This window comes from Podarcis bocagei (genome assembly GCF_964188305.1).
Source record: "Podarcis bocagei genome assembly, chromosome: 11".
In the NCBI taxonomy this organism is placed as follows: domain Eukaryota; kingdom Metazoa; phylum Chordata; class Lepidosauria; order Squamata; family Lacertidae; genus Podarcis; species Podarcis bocagei.
Window position 1 is genome coordinate 21667697 of NC_138136.1, and position 16714 is coordinate 21684410.

Genomic DNA, 16714 nt, shown 5'->3' on the forward strand with positions numbered 1-16714 from the left:
TGGTGCTTTCTGTTATCCTCCCCCCACCTCCAAGGAAAAGACCAATTTGCAAAAGTAGTCATGGAGTGATACTATTCATTATGCACTTAACAGCAGCTGTGAAAAAGGCAAATTCCTTGTTAGGAATCACCATGATAGGGATTAAGCTGACAATATCATAATGACATAATGACTCTCCGGTTCATCCGTATTTGAAATGCTGTGTACAGTTCTAGCAAGACCTGGCTAAGAATATCGTAGAGTTGGGAGGGACCTAGAAAAAGGGACGCAGGTGGCGCTGTGGGTTAAACCACAGAGCCTAGGACTTGCCGATCAGAAGGTTGGCGGTTTGAATCCCCGTGACAGGGTGAGCTCCCGTTGTTCAGTCCCTGCTGCTGCCAACCTAGCAGTTCGAAAGCATGTCAAAAGTGCAAGTAGATAAATAGGTACTGCTCCGGCGGAAAGGTAAACGGCGTTTATGTGCGCTGCTCTGGTTCGCCAGAAGTGGCTTAGTCATGCTGGCCACATAACCCAGAAGCTGTACACCGGCTCCCTCGGCCAATAAAGCGAGATGAGCGCCGCAACCCCAGAGTCGTCCGCGACTGGACCTAATGGTCAGGGGTCTCTTTACCTTTTACTAGAAAAAGACAGCCCAGTGGAGCAACTTCTCTACAAAGAAAGGTTAGAAAAAAAAGCTTTTTAGTTTGGAAGAAAGAGGGAACATGACAGAGTTGTAATAAAATTATGCACTGTGTGCCAAATGAGGAGATGGAGAACCCTCTTATAATACTGGAACTCACGAGTTATCCAATGAAGTTGAATGGTGCTATTTGCAGGACAGGGGAAGAAAAAGAAGCATTTCTTCACACAGCACTTAGTTAAATTAAGGAATTCACTACCAGAAGATTCCACCAATTTTGACAGCTTGTGGGCACTGATATATCTTGTTAACTGTACATATTAGTAGTCAACATAGACTAGACCAGTTCCTGTTAAAAAATGCAAAGAAGTCTGGCAATAAAAAACACCCAGGAATATTACTTCCAAGGTTAGTTCAGGTCAGGGGTAGGCAACCTAAGGCCCGCGGGCCGGATGCGGCCCAATAGCCTTCTCAATCCAGCCCACGGACGGTCCAGGAATCAGTGTGTTTTTTACATGAGCAGAATGTGTTCTTTTATTTAAAATGCATCTCTGGGTTATTTGTGGGGCCTGCCTGGTGTTTTTACATGAGTAAAATATGTTTTTATTTACAATGCATCTCTGGGTTATTTGTGGGGCATAGGAATTTGTTCATTATTATTTTTTTAAATATAGTCCGGCCCACCACATGCATGGTCTGAGGGACGGTGGACCGGCCCACAGCTGAAAAAGGTTGCTGACCCCTGGTTCAGGTAGATGGATGGTGAGGTGACAGGATAGCAAATGATAACAAAATTTAGTTGCCTGTTATTTGCTTTCTCATGGTAAAACCTGATTGAAGAAATGAAATTCTGCTTTAGGATAAAGATTCCACAGAGTATTTTTCTTTTAAACTGAAATAATAAGATATTAAATGCTGGTTGTGAAATCGTTTGCAGCTTTTGATGAAATGGAGTGTAGACTATGGAAACTCAGGCTCTTCAAATAAGCTAGTCTTCAAGGTGTGCAACAAAAAAACTTCAAAATGAATAGCCATGGACTAACATTGAAGGTTATTCTGTCATTAACAATTACCACCACTGCTAAAAGACCCTCTGGCTAATAAAGACATGCTGCTGTAGAAATCTGTGGCACTTATAGTATTTTTGCTTTTTCTGCTCGACTGCCTTGCATATAGTCTTGTGAAATACAAACGCATTGAAACTTTACAGGGGTTCTGAGATCAGTTGAGCAATTCTGTGAGGCTGACATACAAGCTAAACAGCTTGTGTGTATAGAGAAGGATTGTGTGTGTCCTTTGCGAGTCTTAAATTAAATGCACTCTTATGCCATTTGTAATTACTATGCTTTTGGTCTCTATATATAGGTACAGTACTATGCTAACTGACTTTGTGGTCCTGTTTTTACTGTGGTTGTACTATATTTTTTGGACTTTATTTTAAAGTTGAGGGAAGAAGTCATTTCAACAAAATATTTCAGATGCCATTATTTCCCAGGCTGACTGACTGCTTCAATCCTACCTTGCTTCTACGATATTTGAAGTTACCCAACAAATTGTGCCATGAAATCCAATTTTGAACAATGCAGCAATACAGGTCTTTTAGGACATCCACTTTGCCTGCAGAAAATGTAACTCAGATTCGTGAATTCCCCCCCCCCCCCGTCTTGAAATCAAAACTGACCTTTTCACAATGCCGGTTAAGACCAAAGAAATGTTGCCAAATGTGCTGCTATAAGACTTCTGCTAACTTTCTATACAACACAGTAATTTCAGTGTTTTTGCTACCACATATATTGAAATTGGTATTCAGGTCGCTGGTTGGTTTTGTCATTAAATTCAATTCAAACAGATAATGTTAAAAAAAAAAGGCAAGTATCATCATTCACCATGACTTAGAAGCTGTGTGGCATGGGAGATTTGCAAGATATATTTATCTTAGAAACCAGTAGCTTGACAGCTAAACAAAACATGTCCTTGTTATACTATCCAGTAAATGTTGTTTCCTGAGGGAAAATGGTTTTAGATTTAGTTCATGAATACAAAGAGAAGAATTGGATTATTTTATATTTTCCTCTTTGTATTTCCTTTGTCATTCTTGTAGAAACATAGCTGTAAGAAATATATGGTGGTATTGGTTGTGATGCCAGATCTGAGTTGTACATATTCCAGGGCATGGGAGCACAGATTATTCTTATTCTTCTGCCCCACAGTTAAAAAGTTTGTGTTTCTTCCTCCAGGAGACACAGTACTTTGCGTTATATTTTTTTAGAACCTCTGCCAATGGATAGGTAAGACTGACACATCGGTCAAATCTGGGCCATTTATATAGTTAGAGTCAGATTCAGGAGCAACATGCAATGAGTAAATGGGAACTGAGTGCCTACAGAGACTATGCAGGCAATGTGAACAGGCAGAATGGATAAATAATATCAGATGAGACAGGTATATCTGATGGGGGAGGGGAAATCTTATGAGTAGCAGAGCCTTTATGTGGTAATAAACTGGATTAGAGGTATACAAGACTACTAGCTAGTCCAGGGGTCTGCAACCTTTAAGACAAAAAGAGCCACTTGGACCCGTTTCCGAAGAAAAAAACCCTGGGAGCCGCAGCGGGCGGGAAGGTGACGTCGGGACGGTGCGTGACTAACGCACGCACCGCCCCCATGCGACGTCACAGCCAGTACAGCGCCCGCCACAGTGGGGAGTGTCGGGGCGCACAATGCACCTCCTCCCCTCGCTAGTATCCGCCCCGGAGCCGCGGCAAAGGTGTAAAAGAGCCACATGCGGCTCTGGAGCCGCGGGTTGCAGACCCCTGAGCTAGTCCAATCCAATCCGAATAACGTTATTGTACCAGCCATTGGCCATGACAAATCTGAATAAAAAAATGAATGCAAGCAAAAGGGGTGTCACACCACAAATAATGGTCTCTATTTAGATCTCTGTGTCTCCCTTACACTGATACGTTGTTCAGGGTCTCCTTTCTAATCGTTTTGGCTGCCAAAGCAAAAAGGGAGACTTTATTAGTGTTTACATCTGCCAGGGAGAGACATTTTTCTTGTATGGACAGTAAGGTGAGAAACCATCTCCTAAGTCCAATGTATAGTGGGCAATATAGTAAATAGCACAAGATGTCTTCCACCTGGGTTGCCCACATATGCAGAGCCTGTCTTCGTATGGTACCCTGTTAAATCGTCCATCTAGGATGGCGGAGGGCATAGCTTGAAAACACAGCTCATTAAAAGCTAATTGTAGCAGCTTCATACAAGTCATGCAACCTGTAGTTAAGTTTTATTACTAGCTAGCCAGAGAGAGCTCTTCTGTGTCTGATGGGACACAATTCCCCTCAGATAAAACATGGGAGCTTTCGGATTGAGCTATATATTTTTACATGTGGACAATATCAGTAGAGTCTGTACTTGTTGGCATCCATCTGTTCTGGGAGAGACGGTGGAGGAGTGCTCCTTGGGGGTGAAGCCAAACCATTGGAAGATTGTAGAGAGACATGGAGAGACATGTTTTGGTGCAGCTGGGCCAGATTAAGACATCCAGTTGTGCTCCTCCCAGCTGTCATTTCTCCTCTGGTCACTGCTGTGGATACACAACCTAACTGTTTCCAGGGGCTGCTGTCATCTGCAAGGGAGTCCCACCCCGTGGGGTTTATCTTTGTAATGCAGAGTTGGTCTGCCAACGGGCCTGGTACCTGAAGCCAGCTCCCCATAGAATACATCCTTCAGAATACAGCCATCTTCCATTCTGTGGATAGGTCCAAGCCAGTGTAGACGTCTCTGAGACAGAACTAAACATGCTGGGAATGTGGGCTCTAGTACAGTCATACCTCAGGTTAGATGTGCTTCAGGTTGAGCGTTTTCAAGTTACGCTCCGCGGCGACCCGGAAGTAATGGAGCACGATACTTCCAGGTTTTGCCGCTCACGCATGCGCACTCAAAATGACGTCATGCGCAGAAGCAGCAAAACGCGACCCGCACACACGCAGTCGCGTCTTGCGTTTTACTCAGGATGTGAACGGAGCTCCAAAATGGATCCCGTTCGCATCCAGAGGTACCACTGTATAAGAGTCTGTACTAGAGATATAAAATTCCTGGTAATTTTGAAGCTGTGGAGGGAAATGTGTGTTTCCCTCGAGTTTTTATATCTATAAACTGACCAAAGTTGCAAGTTTATAGCTAAAACTCTGTGCTATGTCTAATATTATTTTTCTCTAAGATAGTATTTTGGCTCATTCATATAATCCTCACGTGCACTAAAATACCAAATATTTTAAGGAAATGCCTTCGCTGCTGACCATGTAAAGAATATGTTAAGTCTTATAAATTGTAATTGTGGTTGACCAAGCCAAAGCTGATGGCCATGCCCGGTTGATGGTCCGGTCAAGCTGGTGTCACATGACCAAGGCTTTTGCTCTTAAGTCTGCATGGAGTGTTGTGCAAATGCTTGCAGCTAGCAAAATAATATACTGAAGGATAGAATAGGCATTTCATATCCTAACAGAATGCTGAAAAGTCAGAATTAATTTGAAATAAACTCAGAAAAAGGCCAGAGTTTATATGCTTCGGACAGAACCTTTAAAAAATAGGAAGTGATGTGTATGTTAGGTTCAGATTAAGAGAGCATTGGGTATTCAAGCTAAATGGATAAGGGTTAAGATTATGGCTTTGTTCCATATTTTGTGGATAACTGCTTTATCCAGACATTTATATATATATGTATTTTTCATACCATTTAAGTAGCACTCTTAGCATGCAACCAAAAATAATAATTCAAGGGTACACTGAGGTGACTATCCAACAAGAGATTGAAAGATTCTTACATAAGTAGAGGGTTTAAAAGGGGGAGAGAGAAAGTGGAAGATAAGTGAGTTAGAACAGTCTGATATGGTTAGCTCTAGTTGTGTCAGCTGAAGATGAGGTTTTGAAGAAGAACTCTTCAGACAACAGACTGCTGGGAGACTTACATGACATAAAAGTGAACCAAAGTATATGAAGTCTTCGGTAACGTAGAATTCTGCATTTAAAGTCACACTAAAAGAGTAATGCACTGGAACTTCCAATTATATTAAACTCCATTGCATTTAAGTTTTTATGGTGTATGTTCTGATAAGCAAATGTATTCAGCAGTAAAGCTGGAAATGTCCCAAATGAAAGCATATAATAGCTTGTCCTACTTTTTGATTTACAAATTCTGAAGTGTGAAACATCGCACCCTGCTTCAGACACTTGTATCACCAGTACTGCTCCAGAATACATATAAGGAAGTGGTGCATTTTGTAGATTACGTTTAATTTTAGCTGCATTTTGTTTTTGTGTTACAGCTCCACTTAGCAGCACTGGCATCTCTGAAAGGAGACATAGTTGAACTTAACAAACGCCTACAGCAAACCGAACGAGAAAGGGATTCGTTGGAAAAGAAATTGGCAAAGGCACAGGTAAGTGATTGTTCAGCCGCTGAAATGGTATTTGCTCTCAAGGCTTCAAACAGTTTAATCGGTAAAAAGATAAAAGGCACTGTTGTAAGATAGCTGTCAAATAAGTGAGGCTTTAACAGTCAAACAGTGAAAATTGGTAGTTTGTTTGAGGCTGTTGAGTGGGTAAAAGGAACACCTCTCTGGATGTCCAGACAGAGGCTGTGGCCTGGAATAACTCTGCTCAGCTTAGGTTGCTGTGCCACCAGCACCCATCCCTGAAAAGACCCAGAAACATGTGCCTTACTTACATTAGAGGAATGCACTCTGCATGGACTACCTTTGAAAAGTCTTCAGATATTTCAGTTGGCCCAGAATGCATAACAAGCTCATGGAATCATATTACCCCCTATTATGCAAGGGTTGCCAACTGGTTGCCAACCTGTTTCTGGGCACAATCTTAATGTTGACTATCATTAAAGCCCTAAATGGCTTGGTTGCAGGATACTCAAGGAGCTGGTCTTCTCCTGTATCTTCCTGCTGCTCCCAAAGATCTATTGGAGAGGCCCTTCTTCTGTGTCCGTCATAGACTGAGTCACTGTTGGCTGGGACAAGAGATGGGCTTTCTCATTGACCATGACCAAGTTGAGAAGTACATTACTCTATGAGATTCATTTGGTCCCATCTTACTGTTTTCCAACAACTGGTTAAAGCTTTCCTGTTTTCCCCACCCTTTTTTTTGCTAGGCAGAATATCTTGTTGTGGCGCACACTCATTTCTGAATGTTTTTCATCTCTCTTATTTAATTCATTGTGTTTTTATTTGTTGTAAACCATCCTAACTGATGCAAATGCATTTGAAGAGCAGGGTATACGTATTCTAAATAAATATGAATGGCATGAAGTTCCACTCAGTAAAACAGAAATTTATTTTGCTGACATACAGTCTAGTTTGAGAGAAAAGAAAGACAGTGGATAGGATTCCCACTAGCACAATGGGGCTTTTCCACCTCTCCCTTCACCTCCCCTCAATCTGCTTCAGAGGGTCAGGAGAACCCCCAGAAAAAACATGTTGCGGAGGCGAGAGGGGAGTTTGCTCCCTCAGCACAAGTATTTCTGCTTGTGCATCGTGCTACAATAAATACTGCCCAATGTTTTTGCTCTGACTCAAGCATCGTATGTATACTTCCTGTAGATGTGGTCCACCATTTTCAGTGAAAAGAGCACAATTTAGTGCAAAGGGATGTGTGCTGTGAGCAAAAAACCCCAGTAGACAATTCAATATATTTGTCTCACATTAGCAACACTGATTTTTATTTGTTGTGCATCGTTGGTTTGCAGACTTGAAGAGGAATGCAGGGTTAAATTATCTGTCATAGCACTTGCTAGCCCTTTTGTACTGCTTTTTAACCAGGCTTCATTTGCATCATAATAAAGCACTCATTCCAAGCCATTGCTGGATTTTAATTTGCTGGCAAGGGCTGGTTTCTTAATTTCCATTATTACATTTTTAGGTCCAACTTGGACACCCAAAAATTAAATAAACATCAGCTGTGAGGGAATAACTTCTTGAAGACTTGCTTGACCCACTCAGAATTCTTGCTTCTCATTTTACAAGAGAGCCTGTCTAGATAATTCGCTACACACTTTGCTGGAAAGGGTTTCACTCATAGAAAGGTTTTCACATGAAGTGTGTAACAAATTATCTAGGTAATTTCTCTTGTAAAAGGTGGGGATGAGCTGATACCCTTTAAAAACAACACTCCTATTAAAATAAAGAGTACTTCAGAGAAGGTAATGATGGCAAAATAGCAGATTACTTAGATGATTGCATTCCTATCCCACCTGCCTAAAATGGGAATACAGTGGTACCTCAGGTTACATGTGCTTCAGGTTACATACGCTTCAGGTTACAGGCTCCGCTAACCCAGAAATAGTGCTTCAGGTTAAGAACTTTGCTTCAGGATGAGAACAGAAATCGTGCTCTGGCAGCGTGACGGCAGCAGGAGGCCCCATTAGCCAAAGTGGTGCTTCAAGTTAAGAACAGTTTTAGGTTAAGAACGGACCTCCGGAACGAATTAAGTACTTAACCCAAGGTACCACTGTACAAAGCAGGATCCAAGTTTTGCATTAATACTGTCAGGATCTTTTGTTTTGGGACATTTTGAAATGGTATTGGCCACATGTTCCCTGGCTCTGGATCAGTTCTGGCACAGCATGTCTTAAAATAGGCATCTGGAAGTGAGTCAAAAGTCTTTCTGCTGCACCTCTTTTTAAAGCTTAAACATTCAATGTTTGGGGGGGGGTGTGTGCATTAACTGTCCCCTGCAGTGCTGACAAAAAGTTCTCATTTAACATTGAGGAAGATTATGGCTTAGACTGAGTGAATAAACAAATATGCGTGCTACTGGGGAAAAGATTATGGCTGCTGTTCTCCTCCCCTGGTCTTGCTGTACTACCATGGTTTATCTTGGTGTTATTCTTGAACCCCAGAAAAACCACAGATGGTAAACTGAGAACAAAGCTTGGCTTGTCAGAAGGAAGACAAACCACAAGCTTAGAGATGTCCCTTGAAACCAAACCATGGGGTAACCTCGAGTAGTGTGCTGGCAGCAGGACCCGGGCAGAGGTCAGTCTTCTCATTCATGCTAAACCATGGTTTGTCCCAGGGTTATGTGCAACCTTTGTCAGTTTCTGAAAGACAGAGCTTGTAAAAAGACAGTCAGGGAGGCATTTGCTAACAGAGCCGCCCATTCGCAGCAAGGAGAAAATAAAATCACTTCTGGATCAGGCTGAACAGGAATTAGTACAACACCAGAGCTGAGTATGGAACAAATTTAACAGCATTTCAGTTTTATGAATTCCAAGTAGTTTTGAGTTGTAATATGGTCAGAATTCACAAACTTGCTTCCTGTATGTGACAACACTTGTGCCCATTACACAATAGCACCAACTTCTTTACAAAATGGAATTTAGGAGCTTATAAGCAATGGAAGAAGATCATCAAATTGCCAAATAATAATAGACATCTGGGAATCCCATGCTAGTGGGGTGTTGCTTATTCCTCACAACTCCTGGAAAAGTTAGGCAATGCATAATCAAAAAGAGCATTCATTAACCTCCAAAGGACTATTTTGCCAGGAAGCATTACACAACTGGAGATTTTTGGAGATACGCAATTCTCCCAGAAAAGAAACAGCAACTAGACATGTTGTGGCTATGCATACTGTGATGATATAGAAGGTGTATGATGTTGCACTTTTATCCTAAGGCAGGGTTTACCAAACTTGTGTCTCCAGCTGTTTTTGGCCTACAACTTCCATCATCGCTAGCTAGCAAGACCAGTGGTCAGGGATGATGAGATCAGCTGGAGACACAAGTTTCAGAGACAGTGTCCTAAGGTATTGTTGCAATAGCTAGTTTCGTGTATTGGAACAATAGGTCCAGGAATGTAATATTGGGAAATAACTGCCCAGGAACATCACTGCTGTGACACAAGAGTGAGGAAATAGCTTGGAGTGATTATACAGTTGACCTAGGTTCTTGACATATTGTTTTGGTTTGGTGCTTGTTTTGCTTTGAAATGTTCTCTTTGTCAGACCCAACATCCACATATCAGGTTTCTTAATCATTCTCACCTGCCCACTGATATATTTGAACAGTACGTCATCTGTACTATCAAGAGAAAAACCGTGCCTCAGTGAGTCTTTAAGGGGTCCCTCAGTCAAAAATGACGAAAGTGTAAGCTTTAAGATAACAAGAGTGAATTAACTGTTAGCATCCCAAATCTTCTCCCTTGGCTTAAAATGCCATGCAAGCTGTAGAAACTATTGGGTGGCTTTCTAGATACAGCTGAATCGTGTAATGACTTGCACTGTCCTGACCTGCCGTGGATCTCTCATCGCTCAAAGATTTGATTTCGGCTTTATGCAGCTGCCTCAGTCTGTGGAGCAAATGCTACCACAGCTCTGGGGGTTAAGGTTGGGCCTTCTAGTTCAGTACAATAATACAGCTGCGTTGTTGCATCCAATGCATTGCAACTTTAAGTGTATTAAAAGACAAGGCAGTCGTGCTTTTGTACCAATATCCCAGGCCCGGTGTCTTTTTCTTACCCTATATTTTGCTTTGTCTTTTTGTTAGCTCTTGAGGTTTTCCAAGTACCTTTCCTTCATTGTGAGCCCTTCTTATCCCTATCCCAGAAACTAAAGTTTATTCATGTCTTTCATGCCTGGAAATAATTTTTATTCTACCCTGTTCCAAGCAAGGGCTCTACATTTGCAAGAATTCATTGATTCTCATCAACATAGCCTTTCCTTCCTCATATTGTTAACTGCAACACATTGACCACTGAAACAAAGACCTGGGACTTTAGTTCTGAAACGGTAAAATTGTAAATTACCTATAATTACTGTGTGAAAGTGCAGTGGTAGAAAGATGATCAGATATTTAAAGAGAAATCTATGGAAGAGTGTAATTATAAACATGTATGGTGGCCAAAATTTTGGAAAGGGCTATAACATGAAGAAGAAAGTCCTAGGCTAAAATAACCAAACTTTCCATCTTTTCTGGAACCGCTGCTGCTTATGATAGTTAAATCTTCCATTTAAAAAGTTCATCTACAAAAAAATACTACAGAAAAGGAATTTCAATTGTGGCTTGGTGCCCCAAATGAATTCAGTATGTCTGTGGTAATCTTGTAAATCAGAGTTCTGTGTGCTTATATATGAAAGATTATTTGGGAAAAGGATGTTAGCGCATTGCAGACAGTGGTGGATAATATTGGAGATATACTCCAATATACTGGTGTATTGCTCAGGTTTATGTTTTTGGACTGGAACAATCTAGTTTTTCGTTTATTCAGTTGGGCAGTTCCACTTTAAACAAATTAGACAACCATGAAGAGTGGGAAAATGTGTTGTAGAATTTAGCATTAGCCTGCTTTGTACTGCAAGACTGAAAGTAGCAGCAAACTGCAAGAGCGGCAAAGCCTCATTCATTTATGATTGCCATATGAAACAAAAATATTGCTACTAATTATATTAAAGTGAGAGGAGGACATCAGTTTATAGACAAGCATATTGAAAACAGGTCTTTGTTTGTTTATTATTGGATCCACATGTGCTTTTAAATACTTCAGTGATATTAAAATATTTTGTCATTTTTTTAAAAGAGTCTGCATGTGTGTGTAAATACCCATGATACCATGCATCGTTTATAACAGTGAAAAAGACAGAGAAGCCTGATACGAGATTTCTTGCATGCATGATAGGAATGCAGAAAGAAAGAAAGAAAAGAAACACAGGGAGATGTTTTTGTACAAATAAACAATTTGATTTGATATCATATTCCCATAGAACCATTGCTCAATTTGGTCAGGTTTACTAAGAATCATGAAAGAGTTAACATATGGAGTTGGAAGGTATACGTTAGCAGTGGCAAACATTTTAATTGCCACTAAATAGAGAATGCCCAATATAAAACAAACAAGGTTAATAAATGCTGATATTTAGCTTCAGTGGTCAAACTTACAGAAATTGTACATTTGCAAGAAGACTGACAAAAAGGAGGAAAAGGTGAGCAATTTGAGTGCTTCAAGTGACCAGCTTATTTACTCATTTCCAGAATTTGCTGACTTGTCTGTTGCTAAGTAGAAATACAGTGGTACCTCCGGTTGCGGACGGGATCTGTTCCAGAGGTCTGATAGGATCCCAAGGTTCCCGCAACTTGAGGGACGCTTCTGCGCATGCGTGAGGGGGCAAAACCCGGTCAAATACTTCCGGGTTTGCCGCACATGCATTCTGTAGTTTACGTAACCAGAGGGTGATGTAAACAGAGATTCGACTGTACCTGTAAAACTATTGAAAATACTATTAAGAACAGAGAGGAGGAGGGAGTAGAAAGAGAATGCTTCGTGACACAGCAGTGATGTTGCAGGCCAAGAGAAGTGGACTGATTGCCAAAAGGAAGAGTATAAAAAGTAAAGAAAATGTGACTGTGAACTGAGGCCCCAGGCGACCTCAGTAGAAAGAGTATCAGCATTGCTGACAAAATTTCATGGAAGAATTAGGAGCTGAAACCAAGAAAAAAGCCCTTGTGACTTTGCCTTCCCCAACCTGCCTGGATGCTGAGGTCCAGCGCCGAGGGCCTTCTGGCGGTTCCCTCATTGCGAGAAGCAAAGCTACAGGGAACCAGGCAGAGGGGCTTCTCAGTAGTGGAAGTGGGAGTAGAAGGTCCTCCCATCAGATGTCAAAGAGATAAACAGCTACCTGACATTTAGAAGACATCTGAAGGCAGCCCTGTTCAGGGAAGTTTTTAATGTGTGACATTTTAATGTATTTTTAATCTTTGTTGGAAGCCGCGCAGAGTGGCTAGGAAGCCCCCAGCCAGATGGGTGAGGTACAAATAATTTATTATTATTATTATTATTATTATTATTATTATTATTATTATTATTATTATTACCTGGTACCAGATGTTTTTGACTGCAGCTTCCCTCAGCCCCAGCCAGCACAGCCAGTTTGGGGAAGGCTGATATGGAAGATTTTACACCATGCACACTCAGAAGAATATAGAGGTTGAAAACCAGACTGGACAGGTTAAAAACTTCCTAATATCAAAGCGTGTATCATGCAGCTAAATCTTAAAGAGGTTATGTTGGTGGCTCCCAATATCAACAAATATTGCCCTGTTGACAGATTTACATTCCTAGGAATTGCAGACTGCTCATTCATGCTGGGATATTGAACAAAATTAGGTTTCGATATCACTGAGGGCCTGGGTTATGATGAACAAGACAGATGGAGCAATATGCTTAATTGGGTAAAAGAGTCTATAACAAATTTGGGATAAACATAGGATAGTTTTGGCCCCATATTACCCTGTGTAGCATTGCATATTGTCAAGACTTTATTATATCCTGGATAGTTACTAAGAAGAGAGACAAAAGAAAAAGAGGGAAGAAAAAGATCTGATAAGATGCAATGATTAGTTGGAGGAATATTGCAGGCAGGAGAAGAGGTTAAGGATGGACAGCAAGATGTTTTCTTAATAAAATATTGCAAGAAAAACTGAAGAAGGAACAAGCACAACAGGATCAAGCCCATTTTGAACTAGATTCAAATGCTAGCGGACTGTGAGCTCCTTTTTAAAGGGTCTATGGGAGCAGGGGTATATACATTTATCTTCCATGCCTCCTCCTCTTCCTCCTCCTCCTCCTCCTCTTCAAAGATTTGGTGCCGTCTCTTGTTCTTGTACTGTAGTGTTCATTGTATGTGTCTGTCATCAGATAAGGTTTATTTTGAAAAATGTTGGCTGTCCATTGATTTGAGAGAGACCAGGATAGCTACTGTGGCTAAAGTCCATTAGCACCAGTCTGTATATCCTCAGTCAAAATAAGCAATGGCCATCTCTTCAGCGCAACCACTTTGAGAGATGAAATCTGGTAGAGTTCTTATTTATTGGCAGAAAGTAATTGTCACACACTGACATGTCTGAAATATTATTTCAGATCGAAGACAAAGGATGTCTGAAACTTGCAGCTTGCTAGGCCTGAGATCGGGTTCATGGGCGCCAGAGAGTAATTTGGTACAGTAATGTGCATCATGACATGTTTTCTTTGTGTAAGCTAAACGAGAGAAGTCAAACATGACATTAAAAGGGATTCACAGCATATTATAAAGACAGTTTTACTGTTGAACTAACAGAAAATCACATTCTGAACTGAACACTATTTGAAGATGTCAGTCTTTACCCACCCTCTCATTTACTGCTGCCTCTTCAGCCAACTCTTTTGCCTCCTACTCAGACTGGCAACAACCAAAGGACACAATTCATACAAAAAGCAGTGCTGCTTATAGCTTATAAACTCATATTCACACCTCCCTTTGAAAAACTATAAATTAAGATCTATTCTTTATAATTTCCTATTCAAAACTTATATTTATATTTCCTATGTGGGATTGTGAGAGACTGCAGGTGGATATATACACAGGAAAAACACACATACTATAAATAAGTCAGAAATTAGATCGTTATAACAAAAGAAAAAAATCGCTATGGAAAATCACGTCTTAAAATTTCCTGCTCTCTGGCGCCATCTGGTGCTGCTTGTTTATAGCACATTTAAATCTCTGTTCCTTTACTAATGTAGCTGAGTCCTATGTGAAGCATTTTATTGTATCCTATTTCCATATAGCTCCCCATTATGTCCATGCTGTTCCTCTGAATGTCTTTATTCTGCTGCTGTTTTTTTAGTGTGAACAGTCCCACCTCATGAGAGAGCACGAAGATGTGCAAGAGCGGACGACGCTTCGCTACGAAGAACGGATCACGGAGCTCCACAGCATTATCGCAGAACTAAATAAGAAAATCGATCGACTTCAAGGAACTACTATAAGGTAGAGTGGTCCCTTATCAATTGTGTCAGCCTAACACCAGCATAAAGCTGCCTCTTGAGCTTCGATAAATATTTGCTCCCATCTAATCATATTGGGACGTGGGTGGCACTGTGGGTTAAACCACAGAGCCTAGGACTTGCCCATCAGAAGGTTGGCGGTTCAAATCCCTGTGACGGGGTGAGCTCCCATTGCTCGGTCCCTGCTCCTGCCAACCTAGCAGTTCAAAAGCACGTCAAAGTGCAAGTAGATAAATAGGTACCGCTCCAGCGGGAAGGTAAACGGCGTTTCTGTGCGCTGCTCTGGTTCTCCAGAAGCGGCTTCGTCATGCTGGCCACATGACCCGGAAGCTGTACTCCAGCTCCCTCGGCCAATAAAGCGAGATGAGCACTGCCACCCCAGAGTCGGTCACAACTGGACCTAATGGTCAGGGGTCCCTTTTCCTTTACCTTAATCATATTAGGTTGCATACACACACACACACACACACACACACACACACACATACATGTGTGTGTGTACACACACACACACGGCACGCATGCATGTACCTGCTTAGAAACTTCCTTGTTTTATATCCCTTAATCCTTACAGTTGTATGCTGCTGCTTCCCCATACACTTGCCCAGTCATAGAATTGTAGAATTGGAAGGGTCATCTAGTCCAATGCAGGAACCTATTGCCCAACGTGGGGCTCAAACCCACAGCCATGAGTCTCACGCTTTACTGACTGAGCTATCCATCCAGTAATACTTCTCTCCCCTGAGCCAGATATACACTATGCCGCCCAAAGTAAATAGATCTGCGGCCAAAACATCTCTCGTCCTCCCTTTTGAGGTTCACCAGTGGGCCACAAACCATTATTGTGAAAACTAAACTTTGCATTTTGTTGGTTGTATATGTGAAACTTCTAAAGTGGCTTTTGTTTTTCTTTACACAATTTGCAAAGAAATTTTCATTGAAAGGGGTATGGGGAAATGACAATGGTGATGATGGTTGGAGCATAAATGTAGGACCCAGCTGGTGTTCAGGTTCAGATTCTTTATGGAAATGACACTGAGTTTCTTCTATGTCTCTTCAATGTGATGCTGTCTCTTTCAGATACATTTGGTATTTGTGAATGTCTGGTAGTACTCTCTGCAAAGTACATCTCTGGCAATACTAGCTATGGAATTCATCTATGGAATCTATCTAGAGCTGAAGGAATTTTGTTGCAAACATTAATCATATTGGCTGCTTTAGATCCTCACGCTTCTTCCTAAGTTGAATATATTCCATTCGTGAGCAGCTCTATGAAATTACCACAGAACGATATTAGATCTTACAGTTGTAGCTTATGCTTTACTTCTGAAGTAACAGAAGATCTTGCACCTGAAGAAAAATCACATCTCGAGTCTGAAATAAGCAAAATGAGTTATCTGCAAAACCCTTAATTACTAATGAATTTGCAGGTGTCTCGCTTCAAGATAGCTCCTAATTGGCTCATGACACTTGCGTAATATCTCATATATATTTTCACTGCCCAGAAAGCGTTATACTTTATTCATGCTCCATAGGAGAGGAATCTTAACGTTAGAAGATTGATTTCTTAGGAGAGATGAGAATGCTGCCCTTTCAACGCCAAGTACATGGATAACTAGCACCTGCCCTCACTTTGGTACAGGAAATAAAAATGGCAGCTGCTTATTTTTGAGTAGATGCGACAAAAATATTAGCATAAATATAATTCTAGCAAACGTTGTATTCACAGAGGACCTAACACCTGAGGATATCAAAGTGCTTTACCAGCACTAATTAAAGCAGAGCAAATGTTGGAAACCAGCCAATGCCTAGACTGGGTTTTGAAGCCATGAGAGAATTACTTTGCACACACCCTGTCAACACCCCAGATGAATTCCTTAGCGGAGATAGCAATGGGGAAATACAAGTGCCACTTGCCTAATTTCTTGCTCTGATATGCTAAACTGATGAAGACAAACTTACATATTACACTGTTCGTTTCCTTTTTCCAACTTTTACCTATCAGGATAAGTCATTGCCATAGTTTAAAGCAGGGTTTGGTAATTGTGATCTGATCAAAGTGCCAGCAGAATACTCCAGAGGAACAGCCAAGTAAGCTTTCCTGGCGCCTAATGGCTAAGAGGGAGCTGTATGGCACAATATGGAAGTTGTTCACCCAAGTCTAGAGACCACAAATGGTTGTCCAAACATATTTCAAGATATCTTTGTCACTGGTATATAGTATTCACTGTAAGCCAACTCTGTTTGCAGGGTTGACTCTGAAT

The 16714-nt window shown here is 41.2% G+C and overlaps 1 protein-coding gene across 3 annotated transcripts in view; it reads left to right on the plus strand.

Moving 5' to 3' along the window:
* MCC (MCC regulator of WNT signaling pathway) overlaps positions 1-16714 on the plus strand; it is a 201949-nt gene that overhangs the window by 121168 nt on the left and 64067 nt on the right. For all 3 annotated transcript variants that reach the window (XM_081213590.1, XM_081213591.1, XM_081213592.1), the window contains 2 exons: positions 5949-6062; positions 14291-14433. In XM_081213590.1, the coding sequence (XP_081069716.1) occupies positions 5949-6062; positions 14291-14433 (257 nt within the window). The remainder of the gene's footprint in view (positions 1-5948; positions 6063-14290; positions 14434-16714) is intronic.